This window comes from Polypterus senegalus, chromosome 5 (assembly GCF_016835505.1).
Source record: "Polypterus senegalus isolate Bchr_013 chromosome 5, ASM1683550v1, whole genome shotgun sequence".
In the NCBI taxonomy this organism is placed as follows: domain Eukaryota; kingdom Metazoa; phylum Chordata; class Cladistia; order Polypteriformes; family Polypteridae; genus Polypterus; species Polypterus senegalus.
In genome coordinates, this window is record NC_053158.1 from 199,126,777 (window position 1) to 199,150,634 (window position 23,858).

The 23,858-nt window shown below is 42.8% G+C and overlaps 1 protein-coding gene across 10 annotated transcripts in view; it reads right to left on the reverse strand.

The window, feature by feature from the left end:
• The window catches only part of si:ch211-285f17.1 (sickle tail protein homolog), a 464,466-nt gene that overhangs the window by 267,546 nt on the left and 173,062 nt on the right, over positions 1-23,858 (reverse strand). For all 10 annotated transcript variants that reach the window (XM_039753955.1, XM_039753954.1, XM_039753962.1 and 7 more), the window contains exon 2: positions 6,410-6,693. In XM_039753955.1, coding sequence (XP_039609889.1) covers positions 6,410-6,693 — 284 coding nt within the window. The remainder of the gene's footprint in view (positions 1-6,409; positions 6,694-23,858) is intronic.

Sequence of the window (23,858 nt, forward strand, 5' to 3'; positions counted from 1 at the left end):
ATTCAAGACAGAGAGAGAAAGCGTTCAGTTTTACGAGGTCTCTGGCTCTGCGCTAAACATGTGCTGTTCATGTTGTAATGGTGGGGGTGCTGAAAGGGAATTTTAATATCTTGACGTCCATTTACAGCTTTCGCTTGTCTACTACAAAACCAGATGAGCTCTCCAGACCCGCTTTAATTGAAAGAACGACGTCCATAAAAATGTGCACGAAACCCACTGCAGGTCCATAAAAGCAAAAAGTCATGAGCGTATTCAAAGAGACGTGCGCACTTCACACGGTCCCCCATAAAACAGTTGCGCCGCTGCCAGATGGTTTTGGAGTTGCCAGGGCCCAGTTGCTCACAATTTGCATTTTCATTACTTGCTGTGGGTTGGGGGGTTTGGCAGACCGGATCAAAAAAAGTTGTTGCATAAAATAAACACAGAATAGTGCAGATAAAGAAGTGAAGGAGTGTGTGAATGATCACCCTGGGAGTGACATGGTGGCGCAGTGATTAGCGCTTCTGTGTCACAGATCCAGTATTCCAGGTTTGAATCCAGGATGCAGTCAGGAGTTCAATTCACTGTGACTTTGGCGAAATCACAGAAGTGTTTGTGCTGAACTCCACGAAATACATTGAAGTCAGTGAGGAATAAAGGGCTGAAGTAGTTCTGATTGGATTATAGCAGCCCAGTGGTCTTTTAAGTGTCTCTGAGGATTAAGGAAAAGCCTGCCAACTATGCTGGACCAGCTATGACATCCAAATACCTGATCTGAGCTGTGAGGCGGCAGTGCCAACCGCTGCGCCACCCTGCCTCAAACAACAAAAGACACAAACAAAATGAATACCACACTACTAGGTTTTGAATAAGTTAATGTGGTTCTCTGAGAGAAGATCTTAACCCTAAACGGGTTTCCAACTGTGTCCCCGCGTTCTTGTTGAATACACCGAATTTCCAGGCATCTTGGGCTTGAAATAAAACAAGTTAACTCAACATAAACAGAGACACAGCCAACAGCACAAGCACTGGCAGAGGACGCACTCATGTGACCGAGAATGTAAGCGATAACAGCACTGGTTTGGTGTTCCGCCTAGCGCCAGACACAACAACTAACTTACATGTGGCTGCGAAATTTAAAGTTACACTAAGATTTTTAAATTTTCACTTATTCAAATAATTTTTAATTTATTGGACATGCACATTCACATCTTTGAAAGTTTGTAACTTAAAGGTTCATAAGTAGGGGATTTACTGTCTATCTATCCGTTATATAGTGCCTTTCATATCCATCTATCAATCATATATCACCTTTTCCTATCTATCTATCTATTATATAGTGCCTTTCGTATCTATCTATCTATCTAGAGATATATACTGCTCAAAAGAATTAAAGGAACACTTTTTAATCAGAGTATAGCATAAAGTCAATGAAACTTATGGGATATTAATCTGGTCAGTTAAGTAGCAGAGGGGGTTGTTAATCAGTTTCAGCTGCTGTGGTGTTAATGAAATTAACAACAGATGCACTAGAGGGGCAACAATGAGATGACCCCCAAAACAGGAATGGTTTAACAGGTGGAGGCCACTGACATTTTTCCCTCCTCATCTTTTCTGACTGTTTCTTCACTAGTTTTGCATTTGGCTACAGTCAGTGTCACTACTGGTAGCATGAGGCGATACCTGGACCCTACAGAGGTTGCACAGGTAGTCCAACTTCTCCAGGATGGCACATCAATACGTGTCATTGGCAGAAGGTTTGCTGTGTCTCCCTGCACAGTCTTAAGGGCATGGAGGAGATTCTAGGAGACAAGCAGTTACTCTAGGAGAGCTGGAGAGGGCCATAGAAGGTCCATAACCCATCAGCAGGACCAGTATCTGCTCCTTTGGGCAAGGAGGAACAGGATGAGCACTGCCAGAGCCCTACAAAATGACCTCCAGCAGGCCACTGGTGTGAATGTCTCTGACCAAACAACCAGAAAGACTTCATGAGGGTGACCCAAGGGCCCCATGTCCTCTAATGGGCCCTGAGCTCACTGCCCAGCAGCATGCAGCTTGATTGGCATTCGCCATAGAATACCAGAATTGGCAGATGCACCACTGGTGCCCTGTGCTTTTTACAGATGAGAGCAGGTTCACCCTGAGCACGTGACAGAAGTGAAAGGGTCTGGAGAAGCCATGGAGAACATTATGCTGCCTGTAACATCATTCAGCATGAGCAGTTTGGTGGTGGGTTAATGATTGTCTGGGGAGGCATATCCATGGAGGGTCACACAGACTGCTACAGGCTTGACAAAGGCACCTTGGCTGCCATTAGGTATCAGGATGAAATCCTTGGACCCATTGTCAGACCCTATGCTGGTACAGTGGCTCCTGGTGCACGACAATTCCTGGCCTCATGTGGTGAGAGTATGCAGGCAGTTCCTGGAGGATGAAGGAATTGATACCATTGACTGGCCACCACACTTTCCTGACCTAAATCCAATAGAACACCTCTGGGACATTATGTTTTGGTCCATCCAATGCCACCAGGTTGCACCTCAGACTGTCCAGGAGCTCAGTGATGCCCTGGTCCAGATCTGGGAGGAGATCCCCACAACACCATCTGTCATCTCATTAGAAGCATGCACCGATGTTGTCAGGCATGTATACAAGAACACAGGGGCCATACAAAGTGCTGCACAATTTGAGTTGCTGCAATTAAATTTTGGCAAAATGGACTAGCCTGCCACATCATTTTTTCACTCTGATTTTTGGGGCGCCTTTGAATTCAGGGCTCTGTAGGTTGATCATTTTCATTTCCATCAAACGATGTGGCATCCTTTCGTTCCTAACACATTACCCAGTCTATATCAGTATAGATATCCAGGAGGATTTCTTTTTCCCATTGAGATCTGATGTGTTTTCAAAGTGTTCCTTTAATTTTTTGAGCAGTTTATATATATATATATATATATATATATATATATATATATATATATATATATATATATATATATATATATATATATATATATATATATATATATATATCTGGTGCCAGATGGCTGGGGATTCTGCCCAGCTGGGACACCTGGAAGGACCAGGAGAGGGACAATACCCCCCCTGGACCATGCAAGGGCAGCCGCCTTGGTCTGCATGGTGGCCACCACCTGGAGGTGCCCGGAGGGTCATGGAACCCTGGACTGCAAAACTTTGCTGCCAGAGGAGATTCCAGGCACACCCGGAATGCTTCCGACGTTTATGCAGCACTTCCACCACACCAGGAAGTGCCATCGGAAGGTCATTACGAAGCACCTGGAGCACATCCGGGGTGTTATAAAAGGGGCCGCCTCACTTCATTAGTCGAACCGGAATTGGGAGGAAGAGGACGGGGCTTGCGAGTGGAGGAGTGAGGGTGGCGGTAAAGAGAAGAGTAATGGAAGTAGGAAGAAAAGGACTGAGCTATCGTTGTGGTGATTATTGTACTGTGTGTGCTGCGCTTAAGAAAAGAACTGTAAATAAACATGTGTGTGTTTGTGGACATCTGGTGTCGTGTCTGTCTGTGTCTGGGCATCTTTCATAATCTCTATTATATAAAAAAAAAATCCTGAGACGAGACAAGATTTTTTTCAAGAGATTTTTCCTCTCAACCGTATTCAGCCACACACACTGTAATCTCACCTCTCATTCGTGTGAATGCTTTTGTCAAACACAGTTCCTGTACTCTCAGCTCTAATAAATTTTAATGTTTTCCTCATTATAAGTTCCCAATTAAAGACGACTCATTATGTCCAAATCTTATTAAAGAATTTCATCACGAAGGGTTATCAACAGAAAAAATGAGTACACGGGCAATCCTAGCACGGAGAAACGATGAAGTCAAATGAATTAACGTGAAAATTATCGATCGGTTACACAATTGGTTAAATGCGTATCAGTAGACTCTGCTGAAACAGTTGGTGGTGATGGTGCGTAAGATGAAAATATCAACTTACAATATCACAAAGAATATCTACAACTGTTAACACCATCTGGTCTTCCTCCACACGAATTACTGAAGTAAGAAGGATGTATCCAAGAAAGGTAATGTAGTACTGTACATCTTCAGGGGATAACGTGAGACACCAAAGGAGATCTTGATATGCCATTCGTACTAAAACGTTAACAGTTTCCCGTGAGAGTAGCTTTTGCTATGACAATTAACAAATCACAATGACAAACATTTGAAAAAGTCGGTTTACTTAATAGAGAGAAAGAAACGATTTCACTAACTGGGCAGTTATACGTTACGTTGTCACGATGTAATTCCAAACACAGAATCAAAATTCAATGTGATATTGATGAAAATGTAATTCAAAAAATTGTTTTAACTGAAGTTTTACAGTAAAAGTGCAAGTTTAAAAAGTATTTGCATGTTAATTTCAAAGGCAAACAGAACGAAATCGTATAACGCAACGAATACCTCTAACTCAACATGAAACATAATTTACTTTCAATTTATTATGTTTTACTATTTTTTAATATGGTTAATTACTCGCTGTAATGTAAAATAGTTAGTTCTATTATGCATATGTAACAATTTCTATGAAAATAACAATCTGTTTGAATTGTACATCCGCATCCCCATACACAAGCGGCAGAACAGCAAAGAGGCTAGCGCATAGCACAGGCAAAGGGGTTGGCGAGCAAAGCGAGCAGGGGGCCAAGCCCTAGTAATTATATATTGTAGATGCCACACAGGCTGGATGGACATCCCGGCCAGAAAAGGAAGTAGACCCAGAAGGAAGAAATGGACGGACAGCCCCTATAGAAGCAGAGAGATCACTAGAGAACTGTTATTCGCCCAGCACGCTAGATGGCAGCAGTTCCGGATATCCCCAACCAGTGGGAAGTCAGCAGGGCATGCCGGGAAATGTTGTCTGGCAGTGCAGCCCTTCTGGGTCACGGGGTGCCGCAAGAGGGTGTTCCAGGGAAATAAGCTTCCTACTCAAATAATGGACTTCCGTGTGACCCGGACGTACTTCCATCAAGCAATTGCCCTGGCACCGGAAGTAATCCCGGGTCTGTAATAAAAGGGACCGCACTCGCTTACTCAGGGAGTCGGAGCTGGGTGGTAGAGGGGCAACACTCGACTGGAGGAGGGCAGTGCGGTGGTGAGAGAAAATATTTTGTAGAAAGAAAAACCAGTGTTTTGTGCTTTGTGTAATACTTTTTGGAGGTATTTCAAATAAAACCTTCATTTATTTTTGATAAAGGACTGTGTTTTTGTGATCGTGTTGGGGTTTGGGGCTCACTTAAACCCGGGGTTTATCACAATATACATGTATATTGTCAGACACATGCACATGAGAGGCAGTCTAAGTGCTTAGCTGAGGATAAGCGACAAGAGACTGGGCTTGATGAATTATAATTGTTCTGGGATCGGGGATCACTCCCAAGGTAGGGCTCTGCAGCTCTGCCTGGCGGCCCCCCACAGAACCCAGCAGGGCTGTGCCAAACTCCAACTCCCAGCGTGACCAGCGGGAATCCATGGTGCCACAACTGCCCAGGAGGGCTGCCCTCTAGTTTTCCGGAGAAGGTAGTGCCCCATAAAAGGTTCTGGAACGACAAAAGGCAAAGCCCGTCCCTGAATCCCAACGAGATGCTGTCGCAATACACTTGACGTAGCAGCTTTATATAGCAGCTTGAACTGAGGTCTACTTTGGATTAGGCAGGTGTGTGAACCACAAGGGGGCGCACCAGGCTGACACAGACAGACAGACAGGCAGGCAGAGCCACGAGTCCCAGCACAGCCCACGTTTTTCTTTCGCTCCCCACAGTACAAAGCACCACACACACCGAGAGACTCAGCTCCTTCTTTTCTTTCCCTCCTTTTGGCCTCCACTCCTCCATTGGCAAGCTTCGTCCCTCTTCTTCCCCGAATGGAGTGAGGCGGCTCCTTTTATGTGTTACACCTGGGAGTGTTCAAGGTGGCTCATCAGGATTAACTGGAAACACTCCCAGGTGTAATGGAAACCCAAAAGTACCATTCTACAGCTCCCCCTGGTCGCACCCATAGGCTGTGCCAAACTCCAAGTCCCATAATGCCCTGCAGGAATCTGTGATGCCATAGCCTCCCAGTGAGGGCTACCCTCTAGCGTCCCGGGGAAAGTAGTGCCTTGTAAATGATCTCTGCCCATGTCCTTCTATCCAGCTGGTGCCCTTGTCCAGGTAATGGCCGTGCCCACCCGTCACACAGGATTTTCAATATATGTATAGTATGTATGTTGTCAGACTTTGGTACGCACCGCGCTATTGACTTGGGCTCAGCAAATTTGCAAGTCTTTCCCAGAATGTCATGTTCCATCTCCAGACACTAACAGGGACATCAATGTGTTATAAACCCCTGGTGTCTACCAAAATCCCTCCTCCACCCCCCCAAAAAAAAGAAAACAAACACATCCTCTACCTGCTCTCGAAGCCTCTCCTGGTGACCCATGATGGCAGACGCATGGTGAGGGTACTTCTGCTTCAAGTGCTCCAGAAAGGCCTCCCTCTTCCTGTCCATTTCAGATGGCTGCATTCCTAAAATCTCCTTGGAGCTGCGCGGACCCCCGACGGTGTGTCTTCGTGGGATGTGACGGGCTGCTCTGGCATTTGAAGTGCGGCTGCTCCCGTTGGCGACACCCTGCTTCTTGAGGAGGTGATCAGCATCCTCTGCTGAGGTCACACGCAGATTGCTCTTGGCTGGCTCTAGAAACAGAATAAAATCAAAAAATAAAATTAGAAAAAAAAAAACAACAAGGGTAAAGCCGTTGAAACTCACCCTGAAGCAAAAATATAAATGTACAATTAAAAAGACAAAATTTTCATTCATATAGTGCCTTCCTATGGCACTCTCAGTCGCGTGGCATGGTACAAATGTAGAGCTATAGAAGAATTGTTGCCATATTTATACAGGCAGGTAAAGTGGCACACACTCGGGGTCACCAAGAGAGTTATGGGGGGGGAGTCTGAATGTTATATCAGCACAGCCAGGTGATTTGAAGCGCCCATAGTAACCCAACGGCTCAGAAGTGAGGTTTGTACCTGTACCATATAGCGCCTTTCCCAAGGTTCTTTTAACATACTGCACAATCATTGGTGATGATTGACCTCTAAGGTTATTCCTCATTTCATTTTTATTTTATTTTATTGTAGAATCAACTCTCGGCAGCAGACAGCAAGGCGGCCATGCGGTGCATGCGTACGGGCGCCGTTCTCATCCCTACCACCTTTGCTGTAACTTCCCCTACCTCTTCATATCTTAAATCGTTCTTGAGGCAGATTGAACACAAGTGCCAGCTTAAGTGAAAAAATTAAAGAATACGTACTAAGTAATTGCAGCACAAACACGGACTTAATCAGTTTTAACGCAAAAAGATGGCAACAAAAGAAGTGAAGAAGCGGGCCGCTAGGGTGGAGAAAAGAAGAGCTGTTCAGGCGCATTAACCTCTGAGCAAACGAATGTTAAAGATACAGAGAAAGAGAATGAAAACTAGGAACGCTCAAGTCAAGTGTATCCACTGCACGTTAACATGCAGTGCACCGTTACTGGTATATATTATATACACTGTATATATATATATATAATTTGATACTATCCGTATGTATGGTGTTCGCGTCAATACCTCGACTCAATGCAATGGGACTCTGCCTCTGTAGTTAGAACATCACGTGGCAAACACGGACGCAGTATTGCATGATTGGCTAAGAATGTTCGAATGTTTCAGTGACGCCGCTGGACAGCCGAGTATAGTAAGTCGGTGTTGGTTCGAGCAGATAACAGTAAGTTCGGTTGGTTTTTGGACCGTTGCTTTGGTGGGGCGTTCTTTCCAGGACTGACATCGTTGACTGACTTAAACCCTTCGACAGCTCCGGAACTGTAAGTAATTTAGAACGTATCGCCATTTGCTTGGTACGTCGAAATATAGCTTTGGGCAGTTTTGGCATCCATCCTTCTGATATCTATTGATAAAGTGAGTAATGATGGCAGGGTATTAACAACGGTCATTGTTTAAATTTTAGCTGATCTCAGATCTAAAATGGCCGCGCCAACATAATTTTACTCCGACTCTGATTAGAGTCATAAAATACGGTTTGTTTTGAAAATTTGTTTAGCGGAAAAAATCAAATGAGGTGCGCCAAAGAGCTGAGTTCAAGTCTCGCAGCCCCGTTTAAACAGGAAGTTCTTCGTTACATCGGCCGAAAAGGTCTATTTTAAGCACAAATCAGTGCCATGATAACAAAATCATTTCAAGGACTTAAAAAAACAAATAATTCTTTGCAGAGAAAGTATGGGTTTCACAAATGTAGAACTTGTAGCCCGATTCGTTCGGGGTCCCAGTCGCTAGTATATACGGTATATATTGTCACACACGTGTGCATGAGAGGCAGTTAAAGGGCCTGAATGAGGGTAATTCCACGCCAGACCAGGGGGTGGCAGAGTGTACTGACCCTTTCTGTCTTTCTACTGCAGACCGATTACAGGAAATTTCACCTGGTTCTGTGGACGTCACTTCCATTTCCCGCCCTGATGACACTACCAGAGGTCACTTCCGGTGCTGGCCCTGATGATGTCACTTCCTATCCTCTGCTTTAAAACCGTCATCTTTGCCTCATTAAGACAGTTCTGTTCTGCACTCAAATCTGTACTTAATTGTACACAAAATCTAAGTCTTTTGCAGCCAGGAAACATTATACACATGGCTGCCCCAACTCTTTTTGCGGCTCACTTGTCTCTTCTTTGACAAAATTATAGGTTAGGTGGACTGCCGATTCTAAATTGGCCCTAGTGTGTGCTTGGTGTGTGGGTGTGTTTGTGTGTGTCCTGTGGTAGGTTGGCACCCTGCCCGGGATTGGTTGCTGCCTTGTGCCCTGTGTTGGCTGGGATTGGCTCCAGCAGACCCCCGTGACCCTGTGTTCGGATTCAGCGGGATGGAAAATGGATGGATGGATATATATATATATATATACGTACAGAAAGTATTCAGACCCCCTTCAATTTTTCACTCTTTGTTATATTGCAGCCATTTGCTAAAATCATTTAAATTAATTTTTTCCCTCATTAATGTACACACAGCACCCCATATTGACAGACAAAAAAAAGAATTTTTGAAATTGTTGCAGATTTATTAAAAAAGAAAAACTGAAATATCACATGGTCCTAAGTATTCAGACCCTTTCCTGAGTATTTAGTAGAAGCCCCCTTTTGAGCTCATACAGCCACGAGTCTTCTTGGGAAAGATGCAACAAGTTTTTCACACCTGGATTTGGGGATCCTCTGCCATTCCTCCTTGCAGATCCTCTCCAGTTCTGTCAGGTTGGATGGTAAACGTTGGTGGACAGCCATTTTGAGGTCTCTCCAGCGATGCTCAATTGGGTTTAAGTCAGGGCTCTGGCTGGGCCATTCAAGAACAGTCACACCTTCGTTATTTTAGCTGTGTGCTTAGGGTCATTGTCTTGTTGGAAGGTAAACCTTCAGCCCAGTCTGAGGTCCTTAGCACTCTGGAGAAGGTTTTTGTCCAGGATATCCCTGTACTTGGCCGCATTCATCTTTCCCTCGATTGCAACCAGTTGTCCTGTCCCTGCAGCTGAAAAACACCCCACAGCATGATGCTGCCACCGCCATGCTTCACTGTGGGGACTGTATTGGACAAGTGATGAGCAGTGCCTGGTTGTCTCCACACATACCGCTTAGAATTAAGGCCAAAAGTTCTATCTTGGTCTCATCAGACCAGAGAATCTTATTTCTCACCATCTCAGAGTCCTTCAGGTGTCTTTTAGCAAACTCCATGTGGGCTGTCATGTGTCTTGCACTGAGGAGAGGCTTCCGACAGGCCACTCTGCCATAAAGCCCTGACTGGTGGAGGGCTGCAGTGATGGTTGACTTTCTACAACTTTCTCCCATCTCCTGACTGCATCTCTGGAGCTCAGCCAAAGTGATCTTTGGGTTCTTCTTTACCTCTCTCACCAAGGCTCTTCTCCCCCGGTAGCTCAGCTTGGCCGGACAGCCAGCTCTAGGAAGGGTTCTGGTCGTCCCAAACATCTTCCATTTAAGGATTATGGAGGCCACTGTGCTCTTGGGAACCTTAAGTGCAGCAGAAATTTTTGTAACCTTGGCCAGATCTGTGCCTTGCCACAATTCTGTCTCTGAGCTCTTCAGGCAGTTCCTTTGACCTCATGAATCTCATTTGCTCTGACATGCATTGTGAGCTGTAAGGTCTTATAAAGACAGACAGGTGTGTGGCTTTCCTAATCAAGTCCAATCAGTAGAATCAAACACAGCTGGACTCCAATGAAGGTGATCTCAAGGATGATCAGAAGAAATGGAAAGCACCGGAGTTAAATATACGAGTGTCACAGCAAAGGGTCTGAATACTTAGGACCAGGTGATATTTCAGTTTTTCTTTTTTAATAAATCTACAACAATTTCAAAATTAATTTTTTTTCTCTGTCAATGTGGGGTGCTGTGTGTACATTAATGAGGGAAAAAATTTATTTAAATGATTTTAGCAAATGGCTCCAATATAACAAAGAGTGAAAAATTGAAGGGGGTCTGAATACTTTCCGTACCCACTGTATGTATGTATGTATATATATACAGTATACATATATACAGTATATATATATATATATATATATATATATAGTATATATATATATATATATATATATATATATATATATATATATATATATATATATATATATATATATATATATATAATTACATTTTAGTTCTGAATCTCGATCTGATTATTTAGGTGGTTACTTAGCAGGTAAAGTCCTCAAGAAACTGTGACACGCACACACACCCACCATCAAGATATCAATGTTTTCAGTATTAGAGGACCCTAAAATGTCGAAATCTGTCAAAAACTGGAGATAAAAATTGTTGACAAATCGAAAGCTTTTGCTCTTCCCCCACAGACGATAAAGCATTGCATTTATTTGGCTCCAAAACTGACTGTTTTATTATTATTTTTTTTTTTACCATAAAACATACAACACACTCTAAGAAGTGTAAAATAAAGTATAATAATGATGCAAATACCAACCAAGCGTCACTTTTGCAATCATCAGAATCCCGTTCGGTTTCACTGTCCGCTTCAGTTTCAGTGACTGAAGACGGGTTCACTTCGTTATCACTGCTGGTGAGAGGCTCCTCAACAGCTCTGCTCGTGTCTCTGTCAAGAGTGTGCAATCAACGGAAAAACCTCGTAACTGCCATTTTGGTTTTTTTTTTATTTTTAGGTCTTTCCTGATGCTATATGATAGTGGTGATGGCCAAATATGTCTTCATTGCAGTCATAGCACGCTGCAAGAAGCTCGTATGTACACCGTATTTTACATACTGCAAGACAAAAAACTAGCAGGTCCACTGACCAATGAGGAAAGACCGCCTACCAATGAAAAAGTGAGATGACGATCATGCGATTTAAATGCTGCGACTGGGTGATTTAAATGGCAGGTGCTGTTGATTTGTGAAAAACAAATAATTGTGTGTACGTGAAGCTCAGGAAAAATGAAATCTAGAGGTCGTTAATTATAGGGGTGACTTCATTTTCTCAATTTGCTGAAAACCTGAAAGATGAGACATACTGGGTTTTTCCATAGTGGGTGAGAAAGGAGCCGGCCGACCTCACAGAGTCGGAAGATAATGCTTGGGAAGTTCGCCTGTGGAGAAGGAAGGAGGCTGCAAGGCTCTGGAGGAAAGGGATGGAGTTGGTATCATTCCTCGGAGGCTGCTCCGGGTCGGGGTGCCATTCCCTGTATAAAAGGCTTTGTGTTGGACTGAACTGGTGGTGTTGCCCGATTGTGTTGGGCTGAGGTATCAGGTGGGGGTACTTTCTTTTACACATGACTGTAGGTATGAGAGGTGCTCTATAACAGACTCACTCAAACACACACGCTTTCATAAGAACGACATGGATTGTGGGCTCTCTGGAGAAAACCTCACGCAAACACATGAAGAACATGCGGACCCCTACAGGGGTTCAACACCACTACACTGGCACAAAAAAAAAAAATTGGTTCCCTGCAACAAATGGAGTAAGCCATCTGTCAGTGGTTGGCAGGTGCCCCTTTAAAAAAAAAGAACCCATCTGGGGTGGCAATAGGAGGCTTCAGCGCAGACACCGTCAACGTTCGTCTGTCAATCACCTGCGGTGGAATTATTCACAAAGCCCAAGGCTTTACTGAGGCTTTTGTTTCTCTGATAATATTTTGTATTCCTGGGAGTCTGCAATCCTCTTGATGAGCCTATTAATTTCAGTTTTAATTAAATGCCAACTCGGGGAGAAGCAAAACAGCTGTCGACAGAGCACGAGAATGGGAGTGTGCCATCCTGTAGCGGCAGACACTGGGAAATGAGTGGTAACACAGAATACCATTGATTTTAATAGAGCCGAAAAATCATACAAGAAGTGCCGCAATGTGCTTTAACAGGCCCTGTCACCAGCCTTGACTCTCTGAGAAGACAAGGAAAAGCTCCCAAAAAAACCTTTGTAGGGAAAAAAATAAAAAATAAAAATTAAAAATCACCAAATCCAGGTGTGCGAAGCTTGTTGAGTCAAACCCAAGGGGTCTCCTGGCTGGAATGGCTGCCAAAGGGGCTTGAATAAAAGGTCTGAATACCCGTCTGTGTGAATGGGATATTTCAGTTCAGGTATTTCGAAATCTCCACATGGCAAGCAAGGTTGTGGTCTATCATGTGGCATGCATGTATATATGATACAATAGAATTTATTTTTCTAGAGCCCAAAATCACACAAGGAGTGCCTCAATGGGCTTTAACAGGCCCCGCCTCTTGACAGCCCCCCAGCCTTGACTCTCTAAAAACACAGGGGGAAACTCTCAAAAAAAAATCTTGTAGGGTGAAAAAATGAAAGAAACCAAGTAGGTTGGGCATGCAGTGGGTGTCAAAAAAAGGGGGCAATACAATACAATATAGGGTGGTCCAGATCTAATTATGTAATTTTCATTACGCTATAAATTATTAAGTTAATTACAGGAAACCACAAAATATTTAGTGTGAGTGTTCATTAAGAAATGTGTTACAGTGGATTCACAAAGTATTCGAACCCCCTCACTTCATTCACATGTTGTTTTCATATCTATCTGTCTGTCTATATAGTGCCTTACAAATCTATGTGAGTCACACACACACACACACAGAGTAATGTAACTGAAAATTGCTGTTCATGCCAGGCTGGCCATTAATGGGAACATTGCAAGACGTTTCTGTCATTTAACTAACCCCCTAATCCAGACCAGGGTCACAGGGAGTGCTGGAGCCTATCCCAGCTAAAATAGGGAGTAAGGCAGGAATAAACCCTGGACAGGATGCCAATTCATCAGTGGGTGAACAAACACTTCTTCACACACCAAACACACACACTCGGCCCAATTTAGTGTCATCAATTCACCTAATATGCTTGTCTTTAGACACTGGGAGGAAAACGATAGATAGATAGATAGATAGATAGATAGATAGATAGATAGATAGATAGATAGATAGATAGATAGATGAGGCACTATATAATAGATAGATACATAGATAGATAGATAGATAGATAGATAGATAGGAAAGGCACTATATGATAGATTGATATGAAAGGCACTATATGATAAATAGATGTGAAAGGCACTAAATAGATAAGACAGAATGAAAGGCACTAAATAGATAAGATAGAATGAAAGGCACTATCTATATAGTGCCTTTCATATCAATCTATCATATAGTGCCTTTCATATCTATTATATACTGTAATGTCTTTCATATCTATCTTGTAATGCCTTTCACATCAATCTATTATATAATTCCTTTCATATCTAATCTATCTATCTATCTGTTATATAGTGCCTTTCATATCTATCTATCTATATAACAGATAAATAGATATGAAAGGCACTATAGAAAGAAAGAAAGAAAGAAAGAAAGAAATTGTGATTATGTATTATTCATACTTGTGGCTGTGGTGGGAAACGCTTGCTCAAGAAGAGTTTCCCACACTAAACGACTCTCCTGCCTTTCACTGTGGTGTCTGAGCCTGTTTGCGTTGGGAGTTTGGGGACCAGCAGCGCCCCCTGGTGTCCACAGCTGGTGCACGTGCACCTTTCTAAGTGACGCCCAGTACATTCACAATTGGACAAGCAAGTTGTAGAAACAGCTGAAGGAGGATTAAAGCAAACAGGAGGCACCTGAGCACACTGTGTACTGTATAAGAATGAGAGATTTCAGGTTATGATTTTTAATAAATTTGCAAACTATTCTGAAAACATGTCTTCACTTTGTCATGATGGGTTATTGAGTGTGAATTGATGGGCAAAAACACAAATACATCCCTTTCAAATGAAGTGTACAACACAATAAAGTGTGCAGACAGACAGCGAAGGGGTCTGAATACTCTCGGAGCCCACTGTACACCTGCTGCTGATGGCACAGGCTGTGGGAAAAAAACCAACATGAAGACGCAGAGACCATTCAAGCATCACAAATCACACCACAGGAGCCACAGGAGAGTGAAGTTAAGATGACGGGAACACCAAGCCACCCCACAGATTTCAAATTAATTATAACACAATGTCAAAGCTAAATGGAAATGTGTTTTTTTTTTTATTTCTTAGAAAACCCATCATTGTTTAAATTGGAAACTCTCACAAGTACCAGTGACTTGGCTTCCTGGGGGGAGTACATATGTTGGAGCAGATCACAGTGATGTGAATAATAACACAAGTTAAATGACAAGAAAAAAAATGCTGACAGCACACATGAAAAATTACAAGAAAAATTCAAATACGCTTCAGCCATTGAGCCTTCATCACGATGGGTCATGGAGTGGAAACGGAAGCAGAATGGATGACGTTTGATGAACCCTCATAGTGGCTCCCTTATGCCTGTCATGAACTTGGGGCACCTCAGCATTCAGAGTCCCCAAAAATATTCTCAAAAATGTCCATAATTTTTGGGGGGGGGAGCACCATTAAAACCCAGCTAGTGATCAGAACCAGAATCAGATTTATTAGTCAAGTATGCACACATACAAGGAAGCTGACTCCGGTTTTGGTGACGTTCCAATTATCAGTTACATGATCAACATACACACAACCTTAGATATTAAAAAAAATAAAACATAAGACAGAGAATTTCCCTTTTTTTTACTTTACAGCCATAAATGAAAACACACAAAGCAATACTTCTTGCCAGCTTTACATACTCAATGCCACCCTATGACATCCAAGTGAAAGATATAACAGCTACAGTTCAGAAAAATTTTAAAAAATCAAAAATAAGACCGACTGAGATTAATAAAAGATCACCCGACACCCCCCAATGTCAATGTCACTTTGTTGACCCACAGCTTTGAGTCTGTTGGGCTTCTTCCAAACTGCTCCTCCACTAGGGTGGGCTCTTCCCTAAGCCTTCTCTCTAGAATCCTTTCCCAGAATGTCATTGTGTGTTGTTATGTGTGACGTCAGCCTTATCCCGTTTGTAGTTTCCACCATCCTGAATATCTCCCTTCTCCTTATAAAGGGGTCCAGCCGACGCTGCATTTCCGCTCCTCTGGTCTTCTCTCCTGTTCTTCGATCTTCTGCATTCAATCCCACAGCACATCTACTCCTTCTTCTCCCGTCCTTCTTGCAGTAAACCAGATGTGGTCTTGCTAGTGCTTTAAATATTCGTAAGCCTAACGTTCCTCAATTTGTATTTACAGTGGGTATAGAAAAGAATCCCCCCCTTTGAAATATTCCCATTTTGTTTTGATTTACAGCCTTAAATGTAAACACACAAACCGATATTTCTTGCCAGCTTTACTTACTCAATGCACCCTCTAACATCCAAGTGAAAGATATCACAGCTACAGTTCAGAAGACTTTAAAAAATCAAACACAAGACCTACTGAGATTAATAAAGTATCACTGCCCCCCCATGTCAATGTCATTTTGTTGACCCTCAGCCTTGAGTCTGTTGATTCTTCTCTCTCAGCTTTGCACACCTAGACTGTGTAATATTTGTCCCCCACTCTTCTTTACAGTTGAACTGTTCAAGTTCGGTCACATTGGACGCTGAGCGTTGCTGGTCTGCTATCTTCAGATCTTTCCACAGATTTTCACTGTGGTTTAGCTCTGGGCTCTGACTGGCCACACCAGGACATTCACTTTTTTCTCCTTCAGCCGCTGTGTGGTCCATTTTGCTGTGTGCTTCGGCTCGTTGTCGTGTTGAAAGGTGAACATTCTGCCCATCTTCACCTTTCTGGCAGAGGGTAGCAGGTTTTCCTCAAGTATTTTGTCCCATCCATTTCTCCTTCTACCCTAACGAGAGCCCCAGGCCCCCACAACAAGATGCTTCTCCCTCCATGCTTTACTGTAGGTATGCTATGTTGTGGATGGTGAGCTGCATTGGTGGACCGTTTGGTGTTGAGGCTAAATAGTTTGATTTTGGGCTCTTCTGACCAGAAGACCTTTTTCCACTTGGCATCAGAATCTTCAAGGTGCATTCTGGGAAAGCTCAAACGAGTCTTAATGTTGCCTTTCCTGAGAAGTGCGACCCTCCAGAACAAGCCACAATTGTGGAGTGCTTGTCAAATTGTTGTCACTTGCACACCATTAATGACCACTCTGTGCCATCAAATCCTGTAACTCCTTCAAAGTGGCCATTGGCCTCTTGCTAGCTTCTCTTACCAGTTTCCTCCTTGCTCTTCCATCCAGTTTGGAGGATCCTGGGAGGGTCCTAGTTGTACCAAACACTCACCACTTCTTTATCATGGACTTTACTGAGCTCCTTGGTATTGATAAAGCCTTTGAGATGTTCTTGCCTCCACTTCCTGCCTTATGTCCATCCACAACTCCATCCTTGAGATCTTTTGAAAGTGGCCGGCTACCCATAGTCAGGTGTTTGCTGTCAGTTGCTCTACCAAGGAAGGGAATGAATGGACCAGGAACAGCTTCACTAATCACATGGATTACAATTGATCACAGGTGGAAGGAAGCCAGTAACCGCAATGGAAATGGTGGGCACTGACATCTGATTGAGTTTTTTGGGGGTCCTTAATTCATCTCAGGATTTCTTGTTTTTGATTTTTGAAAATTCTTCTGAACTGTAGCTGTGATATCTTTCACTTGGATGTTATAGATTGGATTGAGTAAGTAAATCTGGAAAAAATATTAGTTTGTGTGTTTACATTTAACAACAACAACATTTATTTCTCTAGCACATTTTCATACAAATAATATAGCTCAAAGTGCTTTACATGATGAAGAAAAAGAAAAAAGACAAAGTAAGAATTAAGATCAGAGAACACTAATTAACATAGAATAAAAAGTTAGGTCTGATGGCCAAGGAGGACAGAAAAAACAAAAAAACTCCATATGGCTGGAGAAAAAAAATAAAATCTGCAGGGGTACCAGGCCATGAGACCGCCCAGCCACTCTAGGCATTCTACCTAACATAAATTTAAGGCTGTAAAGTAAAATAAATGGGAATTTTTCAAAGGGGGGATTCTTTCCTATACCCACTGTGTGTGTATATATATATAAACTGCTCAAAAAAATTAAAGGAACACTTTGAAAACACATCAGATCTCAATGGGAAAAAGAAATCCTCCTGGATATCTATACTGATATAGACTGGGTAATGTGTTAGGAACGAAAGGATGCCACATCGTTTGATGGAAATGAAAATGATCAACCTACAGAGCCCTGAATTCAAAGACGCCCCAAAAATCAGAGTGAAAAATGATGTGGCAGGCTAGTCCATTTTGCCAAAATTTAATTGCAGCAACTCCAAATTGTACGCAGCACTTTGTATGGCCCCTGTGTTCTTGTATACATGCCTGACAACATCGGTGCATGCTTCTAATGAGATGACAGATGGTGTTGTGGGGGATCTCCTCCCAGATCTGGACCAGGGCATCACTGAGCTCCTGGACAGTCTGAGGTGCAACCTGGTGGCATTGGATGGACCAAAACATAATGTCCCAGAGGTGTTCTATTGGATTTAGGTCAGGAAAGTGTGGTGGCCAGTCAATGGTATCAATTCCTTCATCCTCCAGGAACTGCCTGCATACTCTCACCACATGAGGCCAGGAATTGTCGTGCACCAGGAGCCACTGTACCAGCATAGGGTCTGACAATGGGTCCAAGGATTTCATCCTGATACCTAATGGCAGCCAAGGTGCCTTTGTCAAGCCTGTAGCAGTCTGTGTGACCCTCCATGGATATGCCTCCCCAGACAATCATTAACCCACCACCAAACTGCTCATGCTGAATGATGTTACAGGCAGCATAATGTTCTCCATGGCTTCTCCAGACCCTTTCACTTTTGTCACGTGCTCAGGGTGAACCTGCTCTCATCTGTAAAGCACAGGGCACCAGTGGTGCATCTGCCAATTCTGGTATTCTATGGCGAATGCCAATCGAGCTGCATGCTGCTGGGCAGTGAGCTCAGGGCCCATTAGAGGACATGGGGCCCTTGGGTCACCCTCATGAAGTCTTTCTGGTTGTTTGGTCAGAGACATTCACACCAGTGGCCTGCTGGAGGTCATTTTGTAGGGCTCTGGCAGTGCTCATCCTGTTCCTCCTTGCCCAAAGGAGCAGATACTGGTCCTGCTGATGGGTTATGGACCTTCTATGGCCCTCTTCAGCTCTCCTAGAGTAACTGCTTGTCTCCTAGAATCTCCTCCATGCCCTTGAGACTGTGCAGGGAGACACAGCAAACCTTCTGGCAATGACATGTATTGATGTGCCATCCTGGAGAAGTTGGACTACCTGTGCAACCTCTGTAGGGTCCAGGTATCGCCTCATGCTACCAGTAGTGACACTGACTGTAGCCAAATGCAAAACTAGTGAAGAAACAGTCAGAAAAGATGAGGAGGGAAAAATGTCAGTGGCCTCCACCTGTTAAACCATTCCTGTTTTGGGGGTCATCTCATTGTTGCCCCTCTAGTGCATCTGTTGTTAATTTCATTAACACCACAGCAGCTGAAACTGATTAACAACCCCTCTGCTACTTAACTGACCAGATTAATATCCCATAAGTTTCATTGACTTTATGCTATACTCTGATTAAAAGTGTTCCTTTAATTCTTTTGAGCAGTATATATACATAAATATATATATATATATATATATATATATATACACACACACACACACACACACATCAGTCATCCCTCGATATACGTCTGCTTTGGAAGAAGTCCAACTTGGTATACGACCTTTGTTTGGAATACGACTCGTGTGCTACCCTTGTTTACCTCTCTCTCGAGACAAAGTCATGACTGCCCACGAGCGTCACTATGGCAGTTGCTAGCATTCAGTGAACAACCTGCATGCTGCCTGTTGTATATGATTGTTCAATGATGCTTTTGTCCATTGCTTTATGTTCGGGTGTTGATTGCTATGGTCTGCGTCTTTTGAGATATATGACTGCCGGAGGGAGGGGTGTGGTTTAGAAGGCACGCTGTATGGAGAGTTGGTTAAACATGGTTCAAAATAAACAGCATTTGAAACGTTATTCTGAGTGTGTCGCTACTTCAGTCTAGAGAACACTACACTACCCTTGTTTACCTCTCTCGAGACAAAGCCACGACTGCCCACGGGCGTCAGTATGGCAGCTGCTAGTATTCAGTGAACAACCCGCGCTATAACTCTCTGTGAATTTTCACACGATTTTGTGTTTTTTCCGCGTAAATTTGAATTGATTGTTGAAAAGTATGACGGTGGCATGCATATCCGGGACATGGCTGCGGCATACTGTATGCCAAGAACAACAGTATCTACAATTGTGAAAAACAAAGTCGTTATTAAAAAAGTAAATTGAGGTTAAATTTTCATTTATTTCATCTAATCGCTTTTGTATTTATGTATTTTAGTATTAAGCAGGGTTTAAATTAATTTTATACAACCCCATCAATGTATAATATGCCAATAACAATAAGATTTTTTTTCAAGGGAATGGATTAATTATTTTCCCTTTATTTCTTATGTAAAAACATTCATTTGGTATACATCCTGTTTGGTTTAAGTCAAAGGATCAAGGAGGTATACTGAGGTACCACGGTAGGTAGGTAGGTAGGTAGGTAGGTATTATATTATATTATATTATATTATATTATATTATATTATATTATATTATATTATATTATATTATATTATATTATATTATATTATATTATATATGTGTGTATAAATAAACACTGAGGAAAAAACAAAAGCTATTAACAATATGTGACCAGCATTATAAGACCCTGGGGGGCCTAGGGGATGAAAATAACCGGCCTGATGGGGTAAACATTGAATCTTTATAAATAAATAAGGTTTATTTTCAGAAAATGCTTGCAGATACACAAAAGGCGAAATGGAATTGCCTTTAACACAAAAGCCATCCAAAGCAAAGCAGTCCCAATACAGATAATTCAGAGGCAAAATCAAAAACCAGCGCAAACTGGTCAAAATCCAGAGAAATCACAAAGAAGTACAAAGCACAGCAAAAGTCCCAGGACGTCACCACGTCAAGAGCGCATCCACAATGAGCCACAAAGCACTCTGGGGGCAGCACTTTGAAGTGACAGGCCGGTGGCCCCGCCCTTAATAGACCCACCCACAAAACATAAGAAGCAAAACACCATACACAATGACAGAGATAAACTAAATAATCCACTCTGGAAACAATAAGTACAGATGAAATAAACACAACTGCAGTGAGTTGGCACCCTGCCCAGGATTGGTTCCTGCCTTGTGCCCTGTGTTGGCTGGGATTGGCTCCAGCAGACCCCTGTGACCCTGTGTTCGGATTCAGCGGGTTGGACAATGGAAATAAACACAAACGTAGCACTTGAATTTTAAATCAGGTGTACAGTATCTGTATAATGGCGTGGAATCGTGTTCACCATGTAAAGGCACTATATAAAAGCACAGGAGATGTCAGTTCACTACAAACCGTAACTTCCTAAACTCTGAACATGTCACATCAGCAGTCAGTACTAACATTATAATACATAAGGAACAAGTTATTTTATGAACATAAAGTGAATGGGAAAAGGCGCTATATTATACCACAAAGGCACTTGCCTGACCTGGCAGCCCGTTTAAATGGCCAGGTCTCACAGTGCAGAAGTGACAGATACGCTGTATTATATGTACATTTAAAGTGACTTGAAAAATGGGGTCCCCTATGAAGGGCGCTATAAGAAAACTCAAGGATTCCAGTTCATTACTGACCACTGGCTAACTTGTTAAACACTTAATAAATTAAACTGTATAAAAAAGGAAAACTTTTTATTACAGATATAAAGTGTTAAGCAAGAAAAGGCGCTACGTTATATCACAAGGATGCCTCTTTGACTTGACAGCCTATTTAAAAGGCCAGGACTCAAAATGCAGAATTGACAAATTAGTTGTATCATACATGTAAAGGGCCTTAAAAATGGGGTTCACCATGAAAGGCACTATATACAAACCACAAGGTTCTCAGTTCAGCCCAAGGATGCCCCTCTCACTTGGCAGCCTATTTAAAAGTTGCATCACTTAGTCAGCATTCACAATGCAGATGTATCAAATCAATTGTATTGTAAAGTACTTAGAGACGGAGTTCACTGTGAAAGGCACTATATGAAACCTCAGGGCCTTCAGCTCCTGATCGCTGGCTTATTTGTTAAACCCTTAATAGGTGACATCACCAGTGAGTACCAACATTGTATAAATAAGGAAAAAATGTTATTATGCTAATAAAGTTCCTTGAATGAAAAGGCGCTATATCATACCACAAGGACACTTGTCTGACTTGGCAGCCTGTTTAAATGGCCAGGACTCACAATGCAGAAGTGACAGATTAGTTGTATTATACATGTAAAGTGCTTTGAAAATGGGGTCCCCTATGAAAGGCACTATAAAAAACCTCAAGGACTCCAGTTCCTTATCGTTCACTAACTTGCAGTACTTGTTAAACTCTTAATTAATTGCCTTGTACTGTATAAATAAGGAACAAATGTTATTATGCTGTGTTGAGCATAAAAAGGCTCAACATTTTACCACAACAGTCCCTTGCCTGACTTGGCAACCTGTTTAAGAAGCCAGAACTTACAATGCAGAAGTGACAAGTTAGTCACACTATACATGCAAAGTGCCTTGAAAAATCGGGTCCCCTATGAAAGGCGCTATAAGAAAACTTAAGTATTCCAGTTCATTACTGACCACTGCCTTACTTATTACACCCTTAATAAATTACACTTTATAAATAACGAACAGGTTTTATTAGGCATAGAAAGTGTCAAATATGATAAGGAGCTACATTATACCACAAGAACGCCCGCCTTACTTGGCAGCCTATTTAAAAGGCCAGGACTCAAAATGCAGAACTGACAAGTTAGTCACACTATACATGCAAAGTGCCTTGAAAAATCGGGTCCCCTATGAAAGGCGCTATATGAAACACAAGGTTCCGAGTTCAGTCCACAAAACAGGCTCACTCAGTTGGCTCTGAGCAAGTCGAATCACCAGTCAGTGTGACTACTGAATTGCATTTGTAATCCACCTTGAAGTGCGTTGACTGTAGGAAGGTGCTAAATAAAGTCAAGGTTTGATGTTATTTTGTTGTTGTACTTTATAAAGGTGTTGTTCCCTTATTTTAATTCATAACCCATTACAACTGGCATCCCATTCAGAAGATTAGTGGCAGCTCTCCAGAGCACTTCAGCTCCACTGAATACGCTTCCACTTCTCTGTTTTGCACCCCTATAAAATTACACTGCATACTCCTATTCGAAAGGGGCCAGAGCACGTCATAATTACAACTGGGTGCAAGTAAGGAATTCAACAAATAGACAGGGTGCCAGGCCATCTCAGCAGCCACTCACACACTGCCAGGGCCAATTTAAAGCCCCCAGTCAATTTTGGAGTCTGGCAGTACTGGGGAACGTGGAAGTACCCGGATGAAAAAAGCGCGCGCAGTACTTTGGGGAACTTGGGAGAACCCGGATGACAAAAGCATACGCACACAGTCTTTGCGAGTCGTGAACGTACCCAGATTACTAAAAAAAAAATTAAATAAAAAAATAAAAACGCGTGCGGTCTTTGGGTGACGTGGGGGTTACCTGGACGAAGAAAACTTGTGTAGACATTTAGGGAACATGGAAATACCCGGATGAAGAAAAGGCGCTCTGTCTTTTGGGGAACGTGGGAGTACCCGGATGATAAAAGTGCGCAGTATTTTGGGGAACTTGGGAGAAATCGGGTGACAAAAGCATACGCACACAGTCTTTGCGAGTCGTGAGCGTACCCAGATTACTAAAAAAAACAATATTAAATAAATAATAAAAACGCGTGCAGTCTCTGGGTGACGTGGGGGGTACCCGGACAAGGAAAACCTGTGTAGTCATTTAGGGAACATGTAAATACCCGGATGAAGAAAAGGCGCTCAGTCTTTTGGGGTACTCGGAAATACCCGGATGAAGAAAGCGCGCGCAATCTTTTTGGGGAGGTGGAAGTACCCGGATAAATAAAGCGCGCTCTCTTTACCCGGATGGTAGCTCACGTACACACGGGTAGAACGTACTACCATGCAGGGCACTGATCTATGACTCTGCTCAGCGTTGAGCCACAAAAACAACTACAATAACCCGTGGGCTTAAAGGGCAGCAGGCCGACCGACCGACCGACATACATACATTGTCCGCCCTTGTTGACGCACAGCAGGAGTCCATATAGGCGAGTGTTTCGTTTTATTTTACTCCTGGCATCGCGGTACAGGTCCCGTCAAGTTGACTAGAACTCGGTATTTGGAAAGAACTTTTTCCCCCCGGATTAGTGTTATCTGATAACCGCTGGACTTGCAGACATGTCAGTAACAGCCGTGCACCTCCCGGCCACATTCCGTG